Source organism: Rhinoderma darwinii, chromosome 2 (assembly GCF_050947455.1).
Source record: "Rhinoderma darwinii isolate aRhiDar2 chromosome 2, aRhiDar2.hap1, whole genome shotgun sequence".
Lineage (NCBI taxonomy): Eukaryota > Metazoa > Chordata > Amphibia > Anura > Rhinodermatidae > Rhinoderma > Rhinoderma darwinii.
Window position 1 is genome coordinate 99,116,645 of NC_134688.1, and position 16,782 is coordinate 99,133,426.

Consider the following 16,782-nt stretch of genomic DNA (forward strand, 5'->3'; position numbering starts at 1 on the left):
GGGCACGTAGTTTTACAAGACCTAACAAACCCTGGGAACAGTTTGTAAGGCAAATAGGAGATGACAGGTTCCCTTTAAGTCAGGTAGTGCGGTCTTCATCTTTGCATATCTTCTCTTGGACATCACCTACTGGCAGGGTGCGCCCAGTATTCATAGTGCGTGCTATGGTCCCAAGAGAAAGTATGAGGTATTTAAGTAATGAATGGCAAAGTTGAAATGACCGCACTGCCAATGTAATAACAGGGCAGCACACTGACATCTACCATGTGAGGTCCAGGGCAAGACGGGTGCCCAAGTTGTTCAATGTGATTTCTGAATTCATATTACATGATGTTTTGATTTCTGGAGTGACACTTTATAAGAAATTAATGTAGATGTCCCAAAACCAACATGTTCACAAAGTTAACGCTGATTGAAATGGTGTTTTCAAGCTTTGGAAACCGCGGCCGTACTGTATAATTTAATGGGGTTGACCAGAATAAGAAAGAAAACATCTGCTTTGTTTCCAAAAACAGCGGCTCTCAACCATGGACGGTGTCTGGTATTGCAATTCATACTCATTCAAGTGGAGGGAGCTGACCTGCAATACCAAACCCAGCCCATAGACAAGAGCGGCGCTATTTCTGTAAAAAAATAAATCTTATTTTCTTATCCTGGACAATGGGTTTTTCTCACCTTAGACATTCATGGCATATCCAGGGTTAATGCTGTAAATGTCTGTTAGAAGCGGGTTCCAGAGCTGGGGCCCGCATCTTTCCCGAGAACAGGTTAACCCCTGCTGTCCTGTCTAGGGTGGGAATTCCACATTTCTGTCACTGCCATGCTACATTGTGCATCTGAAGTCTGCATGGCACTCCAACATAAAACGCTAAAAACTCAAACCTAATTGCTTAATTTTTTTTTGTCAATTCTTTATTTAAGGATTTTCAAGCAAAGAGAGAGGGGGGGGGGGAATACAGAAAATAAAAAAGGGAGGGGGTAACAAATCATCTTCACAGTGCCAAATATCAGTTAATATAATAATGCGTCTCAAACAATATAATCAGGTATAATAACGTGTCTCGAAAAATGTATACTATGTTGATCTTATAAGAGGTGTTATTAAATCTCTTGAACCTAATTGCTTAATTTTACTAGTCATAAAAGGGTTAAAAAGACATACAGCATTCAATACCTAAAGGCTCAGCGTTTAATGAATGCCTCCGACTACTTGAGTTATTTCATGAGGCTTTCCATCTATTGTAGGACTATATATCCCGGTATACACAAGGTATCTGAAGACCTAGAATTGGCAGTGAGGGAAAGCTCTGACTCATAAGAGTAGGATGTGAGACTGAATGCTGTGACCTGTAGTTCCACACCAACGGAAAAGCCACAGGTTGCTTCTATTTTTCTAATACATATGATTATATAAATGGCCAAATATACGGTACGTTCCAACCAGTATTGAAGACAAAGGGGCAGTGAAGCGATGCCGGCTGCAGATAGAGAATGCATTTCATACATGAGCGTACATCTTTTCTTCCAGTTGGATGTCACATTCACCCTTTACCATTCAGCACTGAGTTGCCAGGTTGTGGTGGGTGTAGAACGGTGATCACAGCTCCTCCTATTCCTATACCATGAATAGTGAGTCCTGCTGGTCTTTAGAACACGCTTGGGTGGCATATTATTCTGCGATTACACGATTTCCTAGCCCCCTCCTTTGCAAACTCTTCCTATGAGATGCAACATTGAAGTGCTGGTTAAAGTGCAGCCCTGACACTGGAGAGAAGGCAGAAGAATAGCGGCTGTGTCTCTGTGAATGGATCCCAGTGACAAGCCGGTCTCTCGTCACTGTGGAACCTGCATGGAATCCAGGCGACTGTGATGCTGCTGCTACTGCAATGAAGAATCTACAAGCCGCCTGAGAAAACACAAGACTATGGTGTCACCTGCCCACATCTCTTTGCACCTGAAAGACAATGGAGCAGAATTTAAAGGGAACTATCAGCAGGGACATGAGCGCCTTCTGCAGTACTGAGCCAGTGCAGTGATGCTTCTGAACAATGAGGTCTTACCTCTGAAGGGTTGCTCTCCCCCTCTGTTATTGTGCATTATTTGCAGCTAGCTATTGACTGACATTCTTGGGCGTGTGTTTTCTGTCTGGAGATCGGATCTATGCTGCAGGGACACCTGTGTGGACAGGGGGTGGTACATCAGATGATGGCTATGCTGGGCTGATCGCAGACCAGCCGTGTGGTTGATCAGGCAGACTACTCTGCAGCCCTTGCAAGCTGCTCACTCAGGGGACCCATGAGCAGAGGAGCCACCCTCCAGCGCAGGACCACCTACCACATCTCTTTGACCCTAGTCAAACTAGAGGCTGTGGGAGAGGAAAAAAAGGCTGACAGCACTGAAGTATTTCGGAAACATGACACCCCTTCTCTTGGCAGCACACCTGGACTGGCTCATTGCCTCTCACTGGATAGAGATTTTCCTGATGTCTGGGCTTGGGCAGGGCCCCCTCCTAGTTCCAGGGTGAGTGAGGGGAAAGAAAAGTCTATCAATGAAGCAAGTGCACTAGTGAATAACAGCGGCAAAGAGACGGGTGTTGATTTAAAGGGGGTTGAGGATGATTTAAAGGGGGTTCAGGATGATTTAAAGGGGGTTCAGGATGATTTAAAGGGGGTTCAGGATACCAATGATGCACCTTTGCCAGTTTCCTTAAACGCAAAACAATCTGAAACATCTTTGCCAAATCGAGAACAATGTGCAATTCCCATCAGCTCAACACCAGTGGTTAAGTGTAATGACACTGCAACATCCAGCTCTTCACCAGTAAGTAACACAACAACTACTTTTTCAACAGTGGTGGCAGCTGAAAACCAAGTGTCTACCAATGGATCTACAGAAAAAGCAGTGGGGTCCTCTGAAACATCAAAAACTGCTAAACTTTTGTCAGGAGCAGAAGGCACATGTACATCCACCAGTTCTACTCCATCACCTACAGATACAGGGTCATCACAAGTTTCAACAAAAGCTTTGGGAATAACCGAAAATACTAGCATTATAGCCCCCAAACTGGGAGAGAATGGTACCGTGGTATCTAATACTTCATTACCAGCACCATCTGTGAAGGATTCGAATACCACATCAAATACCACAACAAATTCAACCCAAAAACAGGAAATTAAGAAGTCAGAAACATCTAGTTATGCAGCTTCATTACATGGAGATAAAGAGACAAGTGTTTCTAGCACTAAAGAATCATCAATCCCGAACACAAAAACATCCAGTGCTTCAGGGCCACCAGGAGGAATGAAGGAAGCAAGAACTACTAGTGCTCCAGTGCCTTTCAGCCAAAAGGATTTTCCCTTTGGTGGAGTGCGAGTAATTCGAGGTTCCCTTATTAGGCGGCCTGCACTTGATACTGATGTTTCCAGGGACTTAATATCTGGTCCTGTAATTCCAGTGCATAGTGCCAAAACAACAGAAGGGGTCTGTCCTCAAGCGCCAATCACTGAATCCAGAATCACCCGTCGGAGTTTAAAGGCAATAAAGGTACCAGCCGTATGTTCAGATTCACCAACGCACACCTGTTCTGTTCCAGTTTCCGGAGAAAAATCGGTGCCATCCAATGTGCCCCGAATTACCGCTCCACCAATTAGTGCTGCTCGCACTGCATCAGCATTGTTTTCTGCATCTCGGTCTGGGGGGGCCCCGGTGATTGCAGCAAAACCTAGTGAGGCCAAAATAATTGCTGCTAGAAGTGCAGCTAGAGGAGTTAGGGCTGCATCTGTAATGGTGTCATCTGAAGAGTCCATAGGAAACAGAGTGCCACCTACAGGAACAGGGAATGAGAAAAATAAGACTGGAGATACTGGCACATATCCTGGAGCAAAACCACCTGTTAGTACATCCAAATCTCTAACTTCTGGGGCACAAACAGTTACAGCGATAAAAGCCCCAAACATAAGCACTAAGCCTGCAATTTCAACTGGTGATGCTGCAGCAGCTCCCACTCCTCGGACTAAAACGTCAACTGGAATAAAAGCACCAGTAACTGGCATGGGTACATACCCAGGAGCTAGGGCACCAGTTACTGGGACAGCCAAATCTCCTGGTACAAAAGCAACCAGCGATAGACCAGTTACTTTAATAGAAAAGAATACTCTTGACATTAGTGAGTTAACATCTCCCATTCAAAAGATTCTAGAGCCATCTCTTGTGCTATCTCTTTCCTCATGTAAAAATATAGATACCACTTTGCCACTTGAAGGAGACAACTTCACACCAGACATTGATGACCCTGGAAAAACCAAACGGCTGGAAAGACTTTTCCATAGGCAGGACGCTATGTGGATCAGTACTAGCGTCACCTCAGATTATTTTCTTCAAAACTCTCCCGGGCGGCTTTGCAACAGTCCTCGACAGCATTCCAGTCCTACCTTTTTTTCGGGGCCTAGATACTCTTTTAGTTCTCCAGCCAGCCCATTGCTCCCTATACCATGCCAGCCAGGAACACCATATCGTGAAGCACCAGTAACTGTATCTCTCTCAGTAAGCCCAGATAAGGCTGGGGACTCACAGAAGAACACCTTACAAGTAGACACCAAGATAAGACCTCCATACACTTCTAGCATAAGTGTCTCAGGGCTACCTAGTACTCTAGATCAAGGGAAGATCCCTCCTGTTCTCCTTACGCCATGTAAAGACAAAGGTAGTCGATTGCTTAAACTTAGTAAGGCTTCCAAAAGTCAAGACAACCGCGACAAAAGTGTAAGTCAAAAGAGTGGTTCAAATCGACTGTCGTGGCCTGAAAATGAAGGCGGTAAAAGTCGCTCAAAATCCTCCACCAAGAGCAGCCCTAGAGCCGAGATCCCAAAACCCACTGCAGGAGCAAAAAGTTTGCTGTCTCCTTCCTCATGTGACCCTAAAGGTTTTAGAAAGGGGAAAAGCAAGACTGTGGACAACAGTGACTTTGACCTACCACCTGAAGAGTTCAAGAAGGGCCGCGAGGGATCATCCCCAACTGGGGACAAGGCCAGGTCTTCAGCAGCTAAGGATAGGAAGATGTTAAAGTTTATTAGCGGAATCTTCACAAAATCTACTGTGGCCTCCTCTGTCTCACCAACCGGATTAAGTCCTGGAGATGAGAGGGATTTCGCTCAAAGTAAGTGTAAAAGTATGATTTTCTCTCTAGACATTTTATCTTACTATTTATTTTTAGTCACATAATATATATATATTTTTAAAATGGCTAGTGCCACTATTTGCTGCCATAATTTTAAGCATAACCGTTTTAATTTGTTTTTCATGAAAAATTTTGGGGTAATGTAGAAAAACTAGTGCAGATTTTTCTTAGCGACCATTTAAAATGCAACTGCAATTATGTAATTTAAGATTAGGGAAAAAAATCCAGCAATTGATATGTTGCCATTGAGGAAAATTTCTTTCAAAAATTTGCGAACACTCCATTTTTCTGGTGAAGGTTAGAAATAAAAGCAGATAATGAATGGCTCACCCTAAACATCATCTCTATTAACTGCTCCATCTGTCTTGAGCCATGTTCATACAGTGGCGTTTTGGTGAAGTTTATGGCCGAAGTTCTAGAGTATCTGAGTTGAACAGATCCATAATACGGTGTACATAGTCTTCTATATACCCTTCTGCTCCTCTGAGTTCCTCCAATGTTAGATTCCATATAAATCACGGCATACTCCACCTAAGGCAGTATTACAGAGATATTCTCACCACAAAACATTGCTTCTAGGGAAGAAGAACTCCTTAATATGGCGCTATACGAAACACCATACAGTGGCCCGTGCCTACATACAGCTTCCATCCGTGCACACGGCAGGCTAGTACATTTTTTTTTTAACTAAAAAAGAGGTTCTAAAAAAATTACAGCTACATTGCACTGTGCGGACAAGGCCTTGATCTCCGCGCTCTTTTGCCTTGGCCTTTTTAGAAAACAGAGCTATATCCAGTCTCTAGGAAATGAATATGAATGGTGATAATCCTTAGAGTCAGCGAGCCCTCACCAAGCTATTGTTATTGACAATTAATGCTTTTTTTCATTCTTTTTGCTATGGCTCGTGACCTTTATTATGCCTTTGCTGCTGATGCTTTTGACCTTGCAGAATGTTGTTAATTCAGATACCAGTTTAATATGTATGCGAAATGTTCATGTACAATATAATTATGAGATAACAATCTCACCCGCTTCTAAAAATCTGTCAGCAATGAATAATTTAAGATGTACTGCTGGGGTTGTAACGAATCCAAGTTGGTGGAAATATATCTTAGCAAACATGATGACATCACGGCTCAAAGCTGCAGAAGGCATTTATCATGTTCAAGAACAGAGAAACTACATAGACTGCAAGAAGCAGATAGGCTTTCATCTAGCTACAGAACCCGTAGACTAATGCTACGACATCACCATAGTATATACTACAGGGGATCATTTTAGCAGCGGTAACCATATTCACTTACTGGTAATCACTAATGATTATAGACTCTGTCATGGGACAGATCCCTTTAATAAGGGGTATCTATAAGATGCTCTTTATAGATGCAGAGGGAGTTTCGGGCACCATTAAAAATGCATGAACTGTATTCTTAATACAGCGCCCCAAGGTCTGTTTGGAATGTTAAGGTATGTTCGCACGTGGTAGATTTGTTGCAGAATTTTCTGACATCTGAATGAAGCTTGCGGAAAACCATACAGAAACAACCCTATTTAAATGTATGGAACAAATTTTCAGTCGCAGAAATTTCTGCCACGTGTAAACATACCCTTACATTATCAAAATGTACTCAGCTCATGTTAAATATAGGGAGCATAAAACAAATGACAATATAGCACTCTACACACTCCAATATAGGGCTGTATGCACATTACCATAGGGCAGATCAGTCCCTTGAATTCATCGTTCCAAATAACTCTGCTGGTTTATTCACCACTTGCAAACGCAACGTTTCGCAAATGGTATATCTGAAACATTACAATAAATTTGATAATTGAGCCTTTTCTTTTAAAACTGTTGGGCCTATACTTCACAGTGATTTCCAATGTCCTCTTGAGAAGACATATGTGTCCCCCTGTGTGCAGGTTAATGTGACTGTGACACTGTTCATATAAAATGTTGCAGTTCAATAGAAATCAATGGTTAGTGTTAAACCTTGAATGCCCTTTCCATTTGCATCAGGCATAACTATGTATTATATAGTTTAGTCCATAGGCTTTATTTCCGCAGAGCAGATTTTGTGAAGTCTTTACTGTTTGTATGTTTTTTTCAAAACCAGATAATATAGAGCAAAAAAATATAAAGGAAAAAGTTTATATTTCACCTTCTTTTGGATTCACTCATTTTTTAAATACTTCATACCTGTCATCCATAAAATAAGAAAGCCGTAAGATATTTGAATAATAATTTTCTCAGTTAGTATGTTACCACTGGGGGAGAAGTCACTAGTGGATCCTAGACAGAGAAAGTAGTTTTGCATAGTTGCCAACAGTTCCGGGACTGTCAATTTATCAGGACTGTCCCAATTTTACATAGAGAGTCTCGGCAAATTACTGTCCAGGACATGTCCTGGCAACTGCCATATTCAATTGTATCTGCGTCCTCAGAACGCAGATACAATTGAATACTATGGCAGAGCAGGGAACTATCTGCTCCACGCTCTGCCAATCACTTCTCCTGGAGCGGAATCCTCTGCCAGCGCATTGCCAACACTCTGGCTGGGGATTCCGCTCATAGAGGGAGACCCTGATGTCACTGTCCATATATGGAAAGTGAGGTTTGGGCTCCTCCTGGGGCAGAATCCCTGTCCGGAGTGTTGCCAACACTCTGGTCAGGAATACCGTTCCTAGAGAGAGCTCCTGTCTAGGAGCAGAATTCCCGGCCAGAGCGTTGCCGACACTCTGGCCGGGTATTCCGCTCCTAGAGGGGAGCCACTGACATTTCTGTCTGTATACGGACAATGCCATCAGGGGCTCCTCCTGGACCAGAATCCCTGACCACAGCATTGTCGACGCTCTGGCCGGGGATTATGCTACTGGAGAAGCCCCTGATGTCACTATCCATATATGGACAGTGGCGTCAGGGACTCCTTCTGGAGCGAAATCCCCAGCCAGAGAGTTGGCGATGCTCTGGCCGCGGATTCCGCTCATAGAAGGAGCCCCTGACGTCACTGTCCATATATGGACAGTGACGTCTGGGGCTCCTCCATCAGCGGAATCCTGGCCAGCTTTGGCAATGCTCTGGCTGTTTATTCCACTCTTAGAGGGAGCCCCAATGGCGCTATTTAGAGGGAGGGGTGTGTGCTGCTATTTACAGGGTGGGGGGGGGGGTGGCGCTATCTACAGTGGGGGCATAGTGTTATCTACAGAGGGTGTGTGGCACTATTTACAGGGGGTGTACATTATCTACAGGGGGATGTGTGTGGCACTATCTACAGGGGGATGTGTGTGGCACTATCTACAGGGGGTGGGTGTAGCACTATTTACAGAGGGCACTGTAGCACTATTTACAAGGGGCACTGTGGCGTTTTCTACATAGGGCACAGAGTCATTATCTACGGTGGGTGGCACCCTCTACAAAGGGCACTGTGGCATTAGCTACAGGGGGCTGTGTGGCTCTATCTACAGGGGGCTGTGTACTTCTATCTACAGGGGTAGGGGTGTGTGTGGCATTATCTACAGGGGGCACTGTGTCATTGTCTACAGAGGGTACTGTGGCACTATCTACAAGGGGGTTGTATGGCACTATCTACAGGGGGGCCATGTGGCATTATCTACAGGAAGCAGTGTGTGGCAATATCTACAGGGAGCAGTGTGTGGCACTATCTACTGGGGGCAGTGTGGGGCATCATCTACAAGGGGCACTGAGTGTGGCACTACCTGCGCTGGGTTTTACGCTAACAGTAGTAATCCGCACATATCGCCTAGCCCCAATGATAAAGTGAGACATCACCTGCCTGTATACAACCAGATAGCCAGGGAGATACTGCCACCATTGTAGTTGTCAGCCAAAGTAGTGCATCCACAAATGTTTGCTTATTTGTATGCAGGAATTCTGGAAAGAAATCCATGCCGCATTAGCCACACCCACCAAATAAGCCATGCCTCATAAGACACACCCACCAAAGAAGCCACACCCTAGTTGTCGCTTGGAAAAAAAAAAAATGTTGGCAATTATGGTTTTGAGTACAATGTAGTCACACTTTACAATTGGCTAAATCCTAAAATTCCAACGGCCTCTAGAGTGAACTTGATGAAAAAAATTCAGCTTCCTATAATTCCCATTGCTAAAAAGAAAGAAGTAAAAAACACACAAGGCAGACATAGGGTATTATCCAAATTTAAATTTAAACGAGTAGTGGTGATATGTGATCAGTTTTGCTGACCTGATATATTAAATATTTGTCTTAATTGGGGGATAATATAGGCAAAAGTGAAAATTTCAGGACAAAGAAATAAAAAACACACAAGGCAGACATAGGGTATTATCCAAATTTAAATTTAAACGAGTAGTGGTGATATGTGATCAGTTTTGCTGACCTGATATATTAAATATTTGTCTTAATTGGGGGATAATATAGGCAAAAGTGAAAATTTCAGGACAAAGAAATAAAAAACACACAAGGCAGACATAGGTTACTTGAGTTAAAGGTCACATTATTCACGTTTTTGTAAAAACATTCATTACTGCATTCTCTTTTTTTTTTATATGTGAAACTGAAGTAACTGCTGCAGTACATGTAGTTTATGGTGACTCTAAGGGCGGGTTCACACGTGGCGGAATTTCACTGAAATTCCGCTGCGGACACTCCGCAGCGTTAATCCGCAGCGGTGCCGTTTGTCCATTGACTTACACTTTAATTTAGCAGTGTTCGTTTAGACTAGGCGTAAAATTCCGCTGCGGAGCATAGGCTGCGGAGCGGAATTTGGTGTCCGCAGCATGCTCTGTCTGTTGCGGAGCAGTGGCGGACTGGTTGCGGACTCATGGCGGAATTTCTCCATTGACTTCAATGGAGAGTCAAAATTCCGCAATGAAGTCCGCAGATCTTATGTGTGCTGCGGAGCGTATTGTTTTTACTACCATGACATTTCTTCATTCTGGCTGGACCTATGTATTTCTAGGTCTACAGCCAGACTGAGGAAGTCAATGGGGCTCCCGTAATGACGGGAGCGTTGCTAGGAGACGTCTGTAAATAGTCACTGTCCAGGGTGCTGAAAGAGTTACGCGATCGGCAGTAACTGTTTCTGCACCCGGGACAGTGACTACCGATCTCAATATACATGTATCTGTAAAAAAAAATATAAGTTCATACTTACCGAGAACTCCCTGCGTCTGTCTCCAGTCCGGCCTCCCAGGATGACGTTTCAGTGTAAGTGACGGCTGCAGCCAATCACAGGCCAAGCACAGGCTGCAGCGGTCACATGGACTGGAGCGTCATCCAGGGAGATCGGGCTGGATGCCGAAAGAGGGACGCGTCACCAAGACAACGGGCGGTAAGTATGAAATTCTTTGACTTTCACTAGGGAAAGTGCTGTCCCTTCTCTCTATCCTGCACTGAATAGGGAGAAGGGAAGCACTTTTCCTGCAGTCCGCAGCGGCCAGTCCGCATCAATTTTCTGCACATTTTGTGCAGATCCGCAGCAGAATCTGCAACGCAGATTCTGTGCGGCATTGATGCGGACAGTTGCGGAGGAAATCCGCCACGTGTGGTCATGCCCTTAGGGTATGTGCACATGATAACGACAATTACGGCTGAAATTACGGAGCTGTTTTCAGGAGAAAACAGATCCTGCATTTCAGACGTAATTGCTCGTACTCGCGTTTTGCGAGGCGTCAATTACGGCCGTAATTTGGAGCTTTTCTTCATTGAAGTCAATGAAAAACGGCTCAAATTACGTCCCAAGAAGTGTCCTGCACTTCTTTGACGACGCTGTTATTTTACGCGCCGTCTTTTGACAGCGACGCGTAAAATTACAGGTCGTCGGCACAGTACGTCGGCAAACCCATTGAAATAAATGGGCAGATGTTTGCCGACGTATTTGAGCCATGTTTTCAGGCGTAATTAGTTTACGCCTGAAAATAGGTTGTGTGAACCCAGCCTAAGGAGCAGTGCGTGAGTTTGAAGCTGAGCTTCTTTTAAAAAAACAGCATGACATCACGTATTTCCTGACACATTGCATGTGTATCCCAGGTGCCTCAGGAAATGGTTAAAACGAAGTGCACAGAATGAAAGTGGCGATTGGCCTGAGTGGGTAGTATTTTGTATGTAAAGAAATATTTCCTGTAAAACAGTAAGGGTACCCGAGTAGGATCGGCATGCACATTGTTGCAAATGGGGTCATGGGTAACAGTCCAGAGATGTGGTCTTTATTTGTATGTTCCTTCTGGCTTAGATGAGTCATGATATAGTTACTTTTGGCTGAGATGAACGGTAGAATGGGCATTCCCCATTGTCTCAGTAGCGTCTAATGGTAACCAGAGTGTTTAGTTTATAGATTCCAAATACTTCTTGCTTACATAAGCATTCAAATCTATTATGCTGATTTTCATCGATCTGCCCTTTGGGGTTTTTGCTGAAGCAATTGAAGTCTCTAATATGTTTGAGGGTGCAATGTTAGACACACTATGAGGTAAAATCTTATTGTAGCAGTTTGATCGAAGTTGGTTTAGTCTGCAGTGTAGGGGTTGTATGGTCCTTCCTACATATTGGATTTAGCATTCACAGTTAATTAACATATAATTAGATTCGCATGTGAGTCTATTTTTTATGTTGAAGAATTCTCTTGTGCTACTAGAGTGAGAAGATTCTTGGTCATGGGTGATCGTCCGACAACAGAGACATCGGGCAGAGCCGTACCTATAGCTGCCCGTTTTTTTTATGTACGTAAATTTGCTTGGTAAGGGTTTGTTCAATGGTTTGTCAGATACGGCTCGGCGCCAATATGTTTTTGAGTGTGGGGGCCTTCCTAAAGGCATGAGAGGGAGAATGGCATGAGAGGGAGAGGGAGAATGGCATGAGAGGGAGAATGGTTTTTAAAAAGGGGTTGTTTTCTAGAACATACCAATGGTTTGTTGGACTATCCCTAATTTTCTTGTGAGCAGAATTATATGTTGTAATGAAATTAAAGTTTGCCTTTTAGATACAGTATCAATAAACTATTTTAGTTTGCTACTGGTGTGAGATAAAATTTCTATACGAACAAGACAAATAGCGGGCAGCGCCAAGGGATTTATCCGATCTCCTTTTTCTCCCATTTGTATAATTCCCATTGGGATTGGCACTTTATGGGGGTATTTGTGATTGCACTGATTCATGTTATTCAATCAATGGCTGACATGAAGGCCTTACTTCCTCTTCTAAAGGTTCTGTAGAAGATATAGTGCGTATTACAAGAAATGATGTACCCCCTAATATAAATTATTAAGAATATTACAATTCAATGATGCTTATCAGTGATAATCTAGAAAAGCAGATCAGGAATTATGCCTTTTGGGAGAAGTTATCCTGTGGGGTGCCATAGGGAACATTTCTATAGATGTTCTTATATAAGCACCACCTATAAGGGTTTGCAAAGGATTATCAATTTGCTGGTTCCCTCGATTAAAAGCTGATTGGCGGTGGGGGTGGTGATGGTGATGATGGGAGCCCCTACAACCATTTGATATGTCCAGATGAACTGAAGGAAAATAAAGCTTTGTACCGGACCCATTGAATCAGTATGTCCATTGTTTTTAATGGATAGTATTGGGGGTCCAGAGTTAAGAGCCATGCAGAAACTTTGTATTTTTATTTGTGATCATTGTATTTTTACTGTTTTTATTACAAAAACTCTTTCATCCCATATATTGGACTTTTTTTCTGCCAGTAAATGGACTCTTTATAATGTTAGTACAGAAATGGCCACATATATGTCTTTATGTCATTATGCTCATCTACTGTTAGTACATTTAGTATGTTAGAATGACTGAACATAACAGGCCATTATTTAATCCTCTCGTCTTGTCTCTCGCAGTTCGCAGCAGTCAATTGAGCATTGTGCTGCTTTCTGCTTATGTTTTGTATGACTCCATGCTGTGAAGAGACGCAGTTGAAGGATTAAAGAGTGTTGGTTTTATTCTTTTTCCATGGTTTATTTGTATGAACATCCCCCAATTACAGTGAACATTTATCGTGTATTTTGAAAAGAACATTGAATTCTAACTTTTTCATGATGTTTTTATTATTATTGTTCTTTTAGGACATAATGCTATTCATACGCACATAAACAAACACTGGCCATTTTATGACTGCAGATTTGGAAAATATTAGTGTCAAGCAGCACCTGAAAGGGGCCCAATTTTTGTATTTGCTATAATGCCTACTGTCCTCTATGTATGTGTTAATATTTCATTATTTTATGTTTTATTTACTTTTAATATTTCATTTATTTAATTAGTTAATTTTATTTCATTATCCAGGAGAACTGCTTTATAATGCCATGTAAGTATATACATAGAACAATGCCATTGTTATTAGGTCTAGCATCATAAAGCTTCTTAATAAAATGCTAAATACATTCATAATGGTCGTGTCAGACAAGCACTTTGATCTGTAACATTTTCAAGATAGAAAATAACTAACATTCATTGTGCCTATTCTGTATAGTTTGCGGATACAAAAAAGATGAAGGAGAAATGTTTCTTCTCTGTTACAAGGGACTATACAGTTCTTGTAATGATATATGAAATATTTCCTGATTGGAGTCACTTTTCTTTAATTGTTTGCTACCTGTATCCTATCATCATGGATAAATCTCTCATAGCCAATGTTATTTTAGTCTTACTAGTAAAAATGTGTGTGGACTGACCATTAGGGTATGTTCACACGAGGGCGTCCGTTACGGCTGAAATTACGGGGATGTTTCAGCCTGAAAACATCCCCGTAATTTCAGCCGTACCGGCATGTGCAGGCGCTTGAACGCCGCGTCAATTACGGCCGTAATTAGCGCTGCTATTCATTGGAGTCAATGAATAACGGCTCCAATTACGGCCAAAGAAGTGACAGGTCACTTCTTTGACGCGGGCGTCTATTTACGCGCCGTCATTTGACAGCGGCGCGTAAATTTACGCCTCGTGTGAACAGACAAACGTCTGCCCATTGCTTTCAATGGGCAGATGTTTGTCAGCGCTATTGAGACGCTATTTTCAGACGTAATTCGGGGCAAAAACGCCCGAATTACATCCGTAAATAGGCCGTGTGAACATACCCTTAGGGCAATGCCTGAGGACCCATGGCCAGGAGGAGCCCACAGTGACTGGAAAAAATTTAGAGATTAATGGTGCTCAACGTCATTGTGTCTCTGAAATAATGTATAGATTTTCGCAACATGTCTAAGATTGTTACTTGCAACCCGACCCTTGTTGTTTTAGCATAAATTATCTCTCTGTGGTTTTTATTGTTTCAGCGATGCATATAATGCAAGCATCACTTAAAAGGCAACATAGATATCCCAATGCTGTGAGAAAGGGCCAATTTTAGGCATCATGCACATGGTCATATTATGGCTCCGTACAAAGCTTCTAAGAGGCCGTACTGTACCCTCAGATGATTTCATACGGAGGCACATGGGGGCTTTTTTATGTCAGATTCGTTATGAAGGTGACTGGAAAAAAAATGGTGCCGTGATCTATCACACGCCGTATTACAGAGGTATTCCCCTCCCTAGCAGCATTGCTTCTAGAAGAGAATATCACCAATATACGCACCCCGCGGTACACCCCACGGCAGCACACGGATCTGCAGCGGAAATAATCAGTGTATCTTAATATGTGTTTGTTAAGTTCATGCATATTAATTTCTTGAAGTCAAAGCCTGTCTAAGGAAAACATTGTTGGTTTCCCCACCAGTCTTCTCAGTGATACAAGAAAAAAGCGCATTGGTTTTTGTCACTTGTGTGAATAGTAGTCTGTTTTTTATTACATGAGTGGGAAACACTAAATACACTTTGGGCATTGTATAAATGTTCTGTCTTTTTTCAGAATTGTGAATTAATTTAATGCAGAATGATAAAGCCGAACGCGATAATCTCTCCCCTTGAATTAAACGGGACTTACATGGACTGCCGGAGGCTTTCATTTCTATAACCGAGTGCTGGTACCTGAGTCGGGAGGATATCCATTGTGGCCGGCTTCACACAGAGTTTTTTGCAGGTGGAAAATCTGCCTCAAAATTCAGTTTGGAAGTCAGATTTTCCTCTGCCTGCACGCCGATTTTCGCTGCATTTTTCGCCCGCGGCCATTGAGCGCCGCGGGCATAAAACGCTGCAAAATATGCTTTCTCTGCCTCACATTGATGTCAATGGGAGGTCAGAGGCGTAGCCGCGCGAAGATAGGGCATGTCCCTTCTTTCTCCTGCGAGCCGGTTTTACCGCTCGCGGGAGAAAACCGCCTCCGCCTCCCCATTGAAATCAATGGGAGGCATTTTCAGCTGTTTTTTGGCAAGTTTTACGGCGCGGTTTCTGCGTCAAAAAATTAGTCAAATAACTCATTGTGGAAACTTGTAACGTTAAATAGCACCAGTAGGCAGTAGTGACGTCAATGCTCTGTATAAATATATACAATGAACTCAATAATAACACAGTATACAGCTCTGAAGCTGCTCCGAGTGGCGACTGCAGGCAGCCAGAATTTTATCAAATATCTCAGTGCCTTAGCCTGGATGTAGTGCTCTGTATTCAAAAAACGGACCTCCAACCACTATGAAGTTATAGTAAGAAATAGCACAGAATGCCGGATCTTTAAATTACAAAGTGTTAAAAGTCGGCAATACTCCCTGCTGCATGTAAAGAAAACATTTCATCCATGTGACGTATTGCGATTAGGTAATATATTCACATGACCGCATCGCCCATGATCTTGGGCTCTGTGTCTGTATCTGCGCAGTTCACTAGGAACATTACTAGTACATGGCCATGGTTCAAGCAGTCAGGAGATTATATTATGTGACCACTATCGCAACACATCACATGGATCAGCTGCTTTGTTTGCATACGGATGTAAATGTTGTAAATCTGGGGATTACTAAAAGTGAAGGTACATAATAAATAAACTGTAGTTTCTAGTGTTTAGTGAAAGGATATTATTAAATTTTGTGCAAATTATAGTGGAAATCTGCACCAGCTTCTAGCCTGTGACAGGCCTTGTACCTTGCTCCACAGATCAGATTAACCCGCTCCCCTCCATCGGACATTTAAATAAATAAAAAAAACTAATAATTTAAAAAATAACACTGACAGCAGGAAGCGTCAGGACGTTGTTTGCGACAGCGCTGATGACGTTGAAGTCGCATATAAGGTACTGACACTGCTTGGCGTCAGAACCTTGTATGAGCAGCGCTGGGGTGATGAGAAACCGGAGGGGTGAAGAGGATCGTTGAGGTGAGTATGTGATCTTTTTTTTTTGGGGGGGGGGCTGGATGGCGCATGGCCACAGTAGTTTTTTGTTACCTCACGGATACAGGTTTCAGCTCTAGATACAGCTGCTCTGTATACAGGATACAAAGTAGCTGTATCTCAAAAAGTAAAAGTACTTTCTAATAAAAAGTGTTTAGAAAGTTGCACCAAACATACTGATACACATCTTTATTAAAAAAAGAAGAAAAAAAACGCTTTCAATTGTGTACATAGTCTTTAAGACCGACTTATGAGATGCCAGTCTTAATATATTGCCCCCATTATGTCTGACAAAATATACTTATCCATAATTGGAACGTTTTCACATAAACTTTACT

General features: G+C 42.7%; 1 protein-coding gene across 2 annotated transcripts in view; it reads left to right on the top strand.

The window, feature by feature from the left end:
- Positions 1-1,565: 1,565 nt before the first annotated feature.
- Positions 1,566-16,782, top strand: part of AGAP2 (ArfGAP with GTPase domain, ankyrin repeat and PH domain 2) — a 198,049-nt gene continuing 182,832 nt past the window's right edge. Inside the window, exon 1 of one of the 2 annotated variants that reach the window (XM_075851962.1) lies at positions 1,566-5,155. In XM_075851962.1, the coding sequence (XP_075708077.1) occupies positions 2,296-5,155 (2,860 nt within the window). In that variant the 5' untranslated portion in view covers positions 1,566-2,295. The remainder of the gene's footprint in view (positions 5,156-16,782) is intronic. The other variant, XM_075851961.1, reaches the window with a different exon arrangement.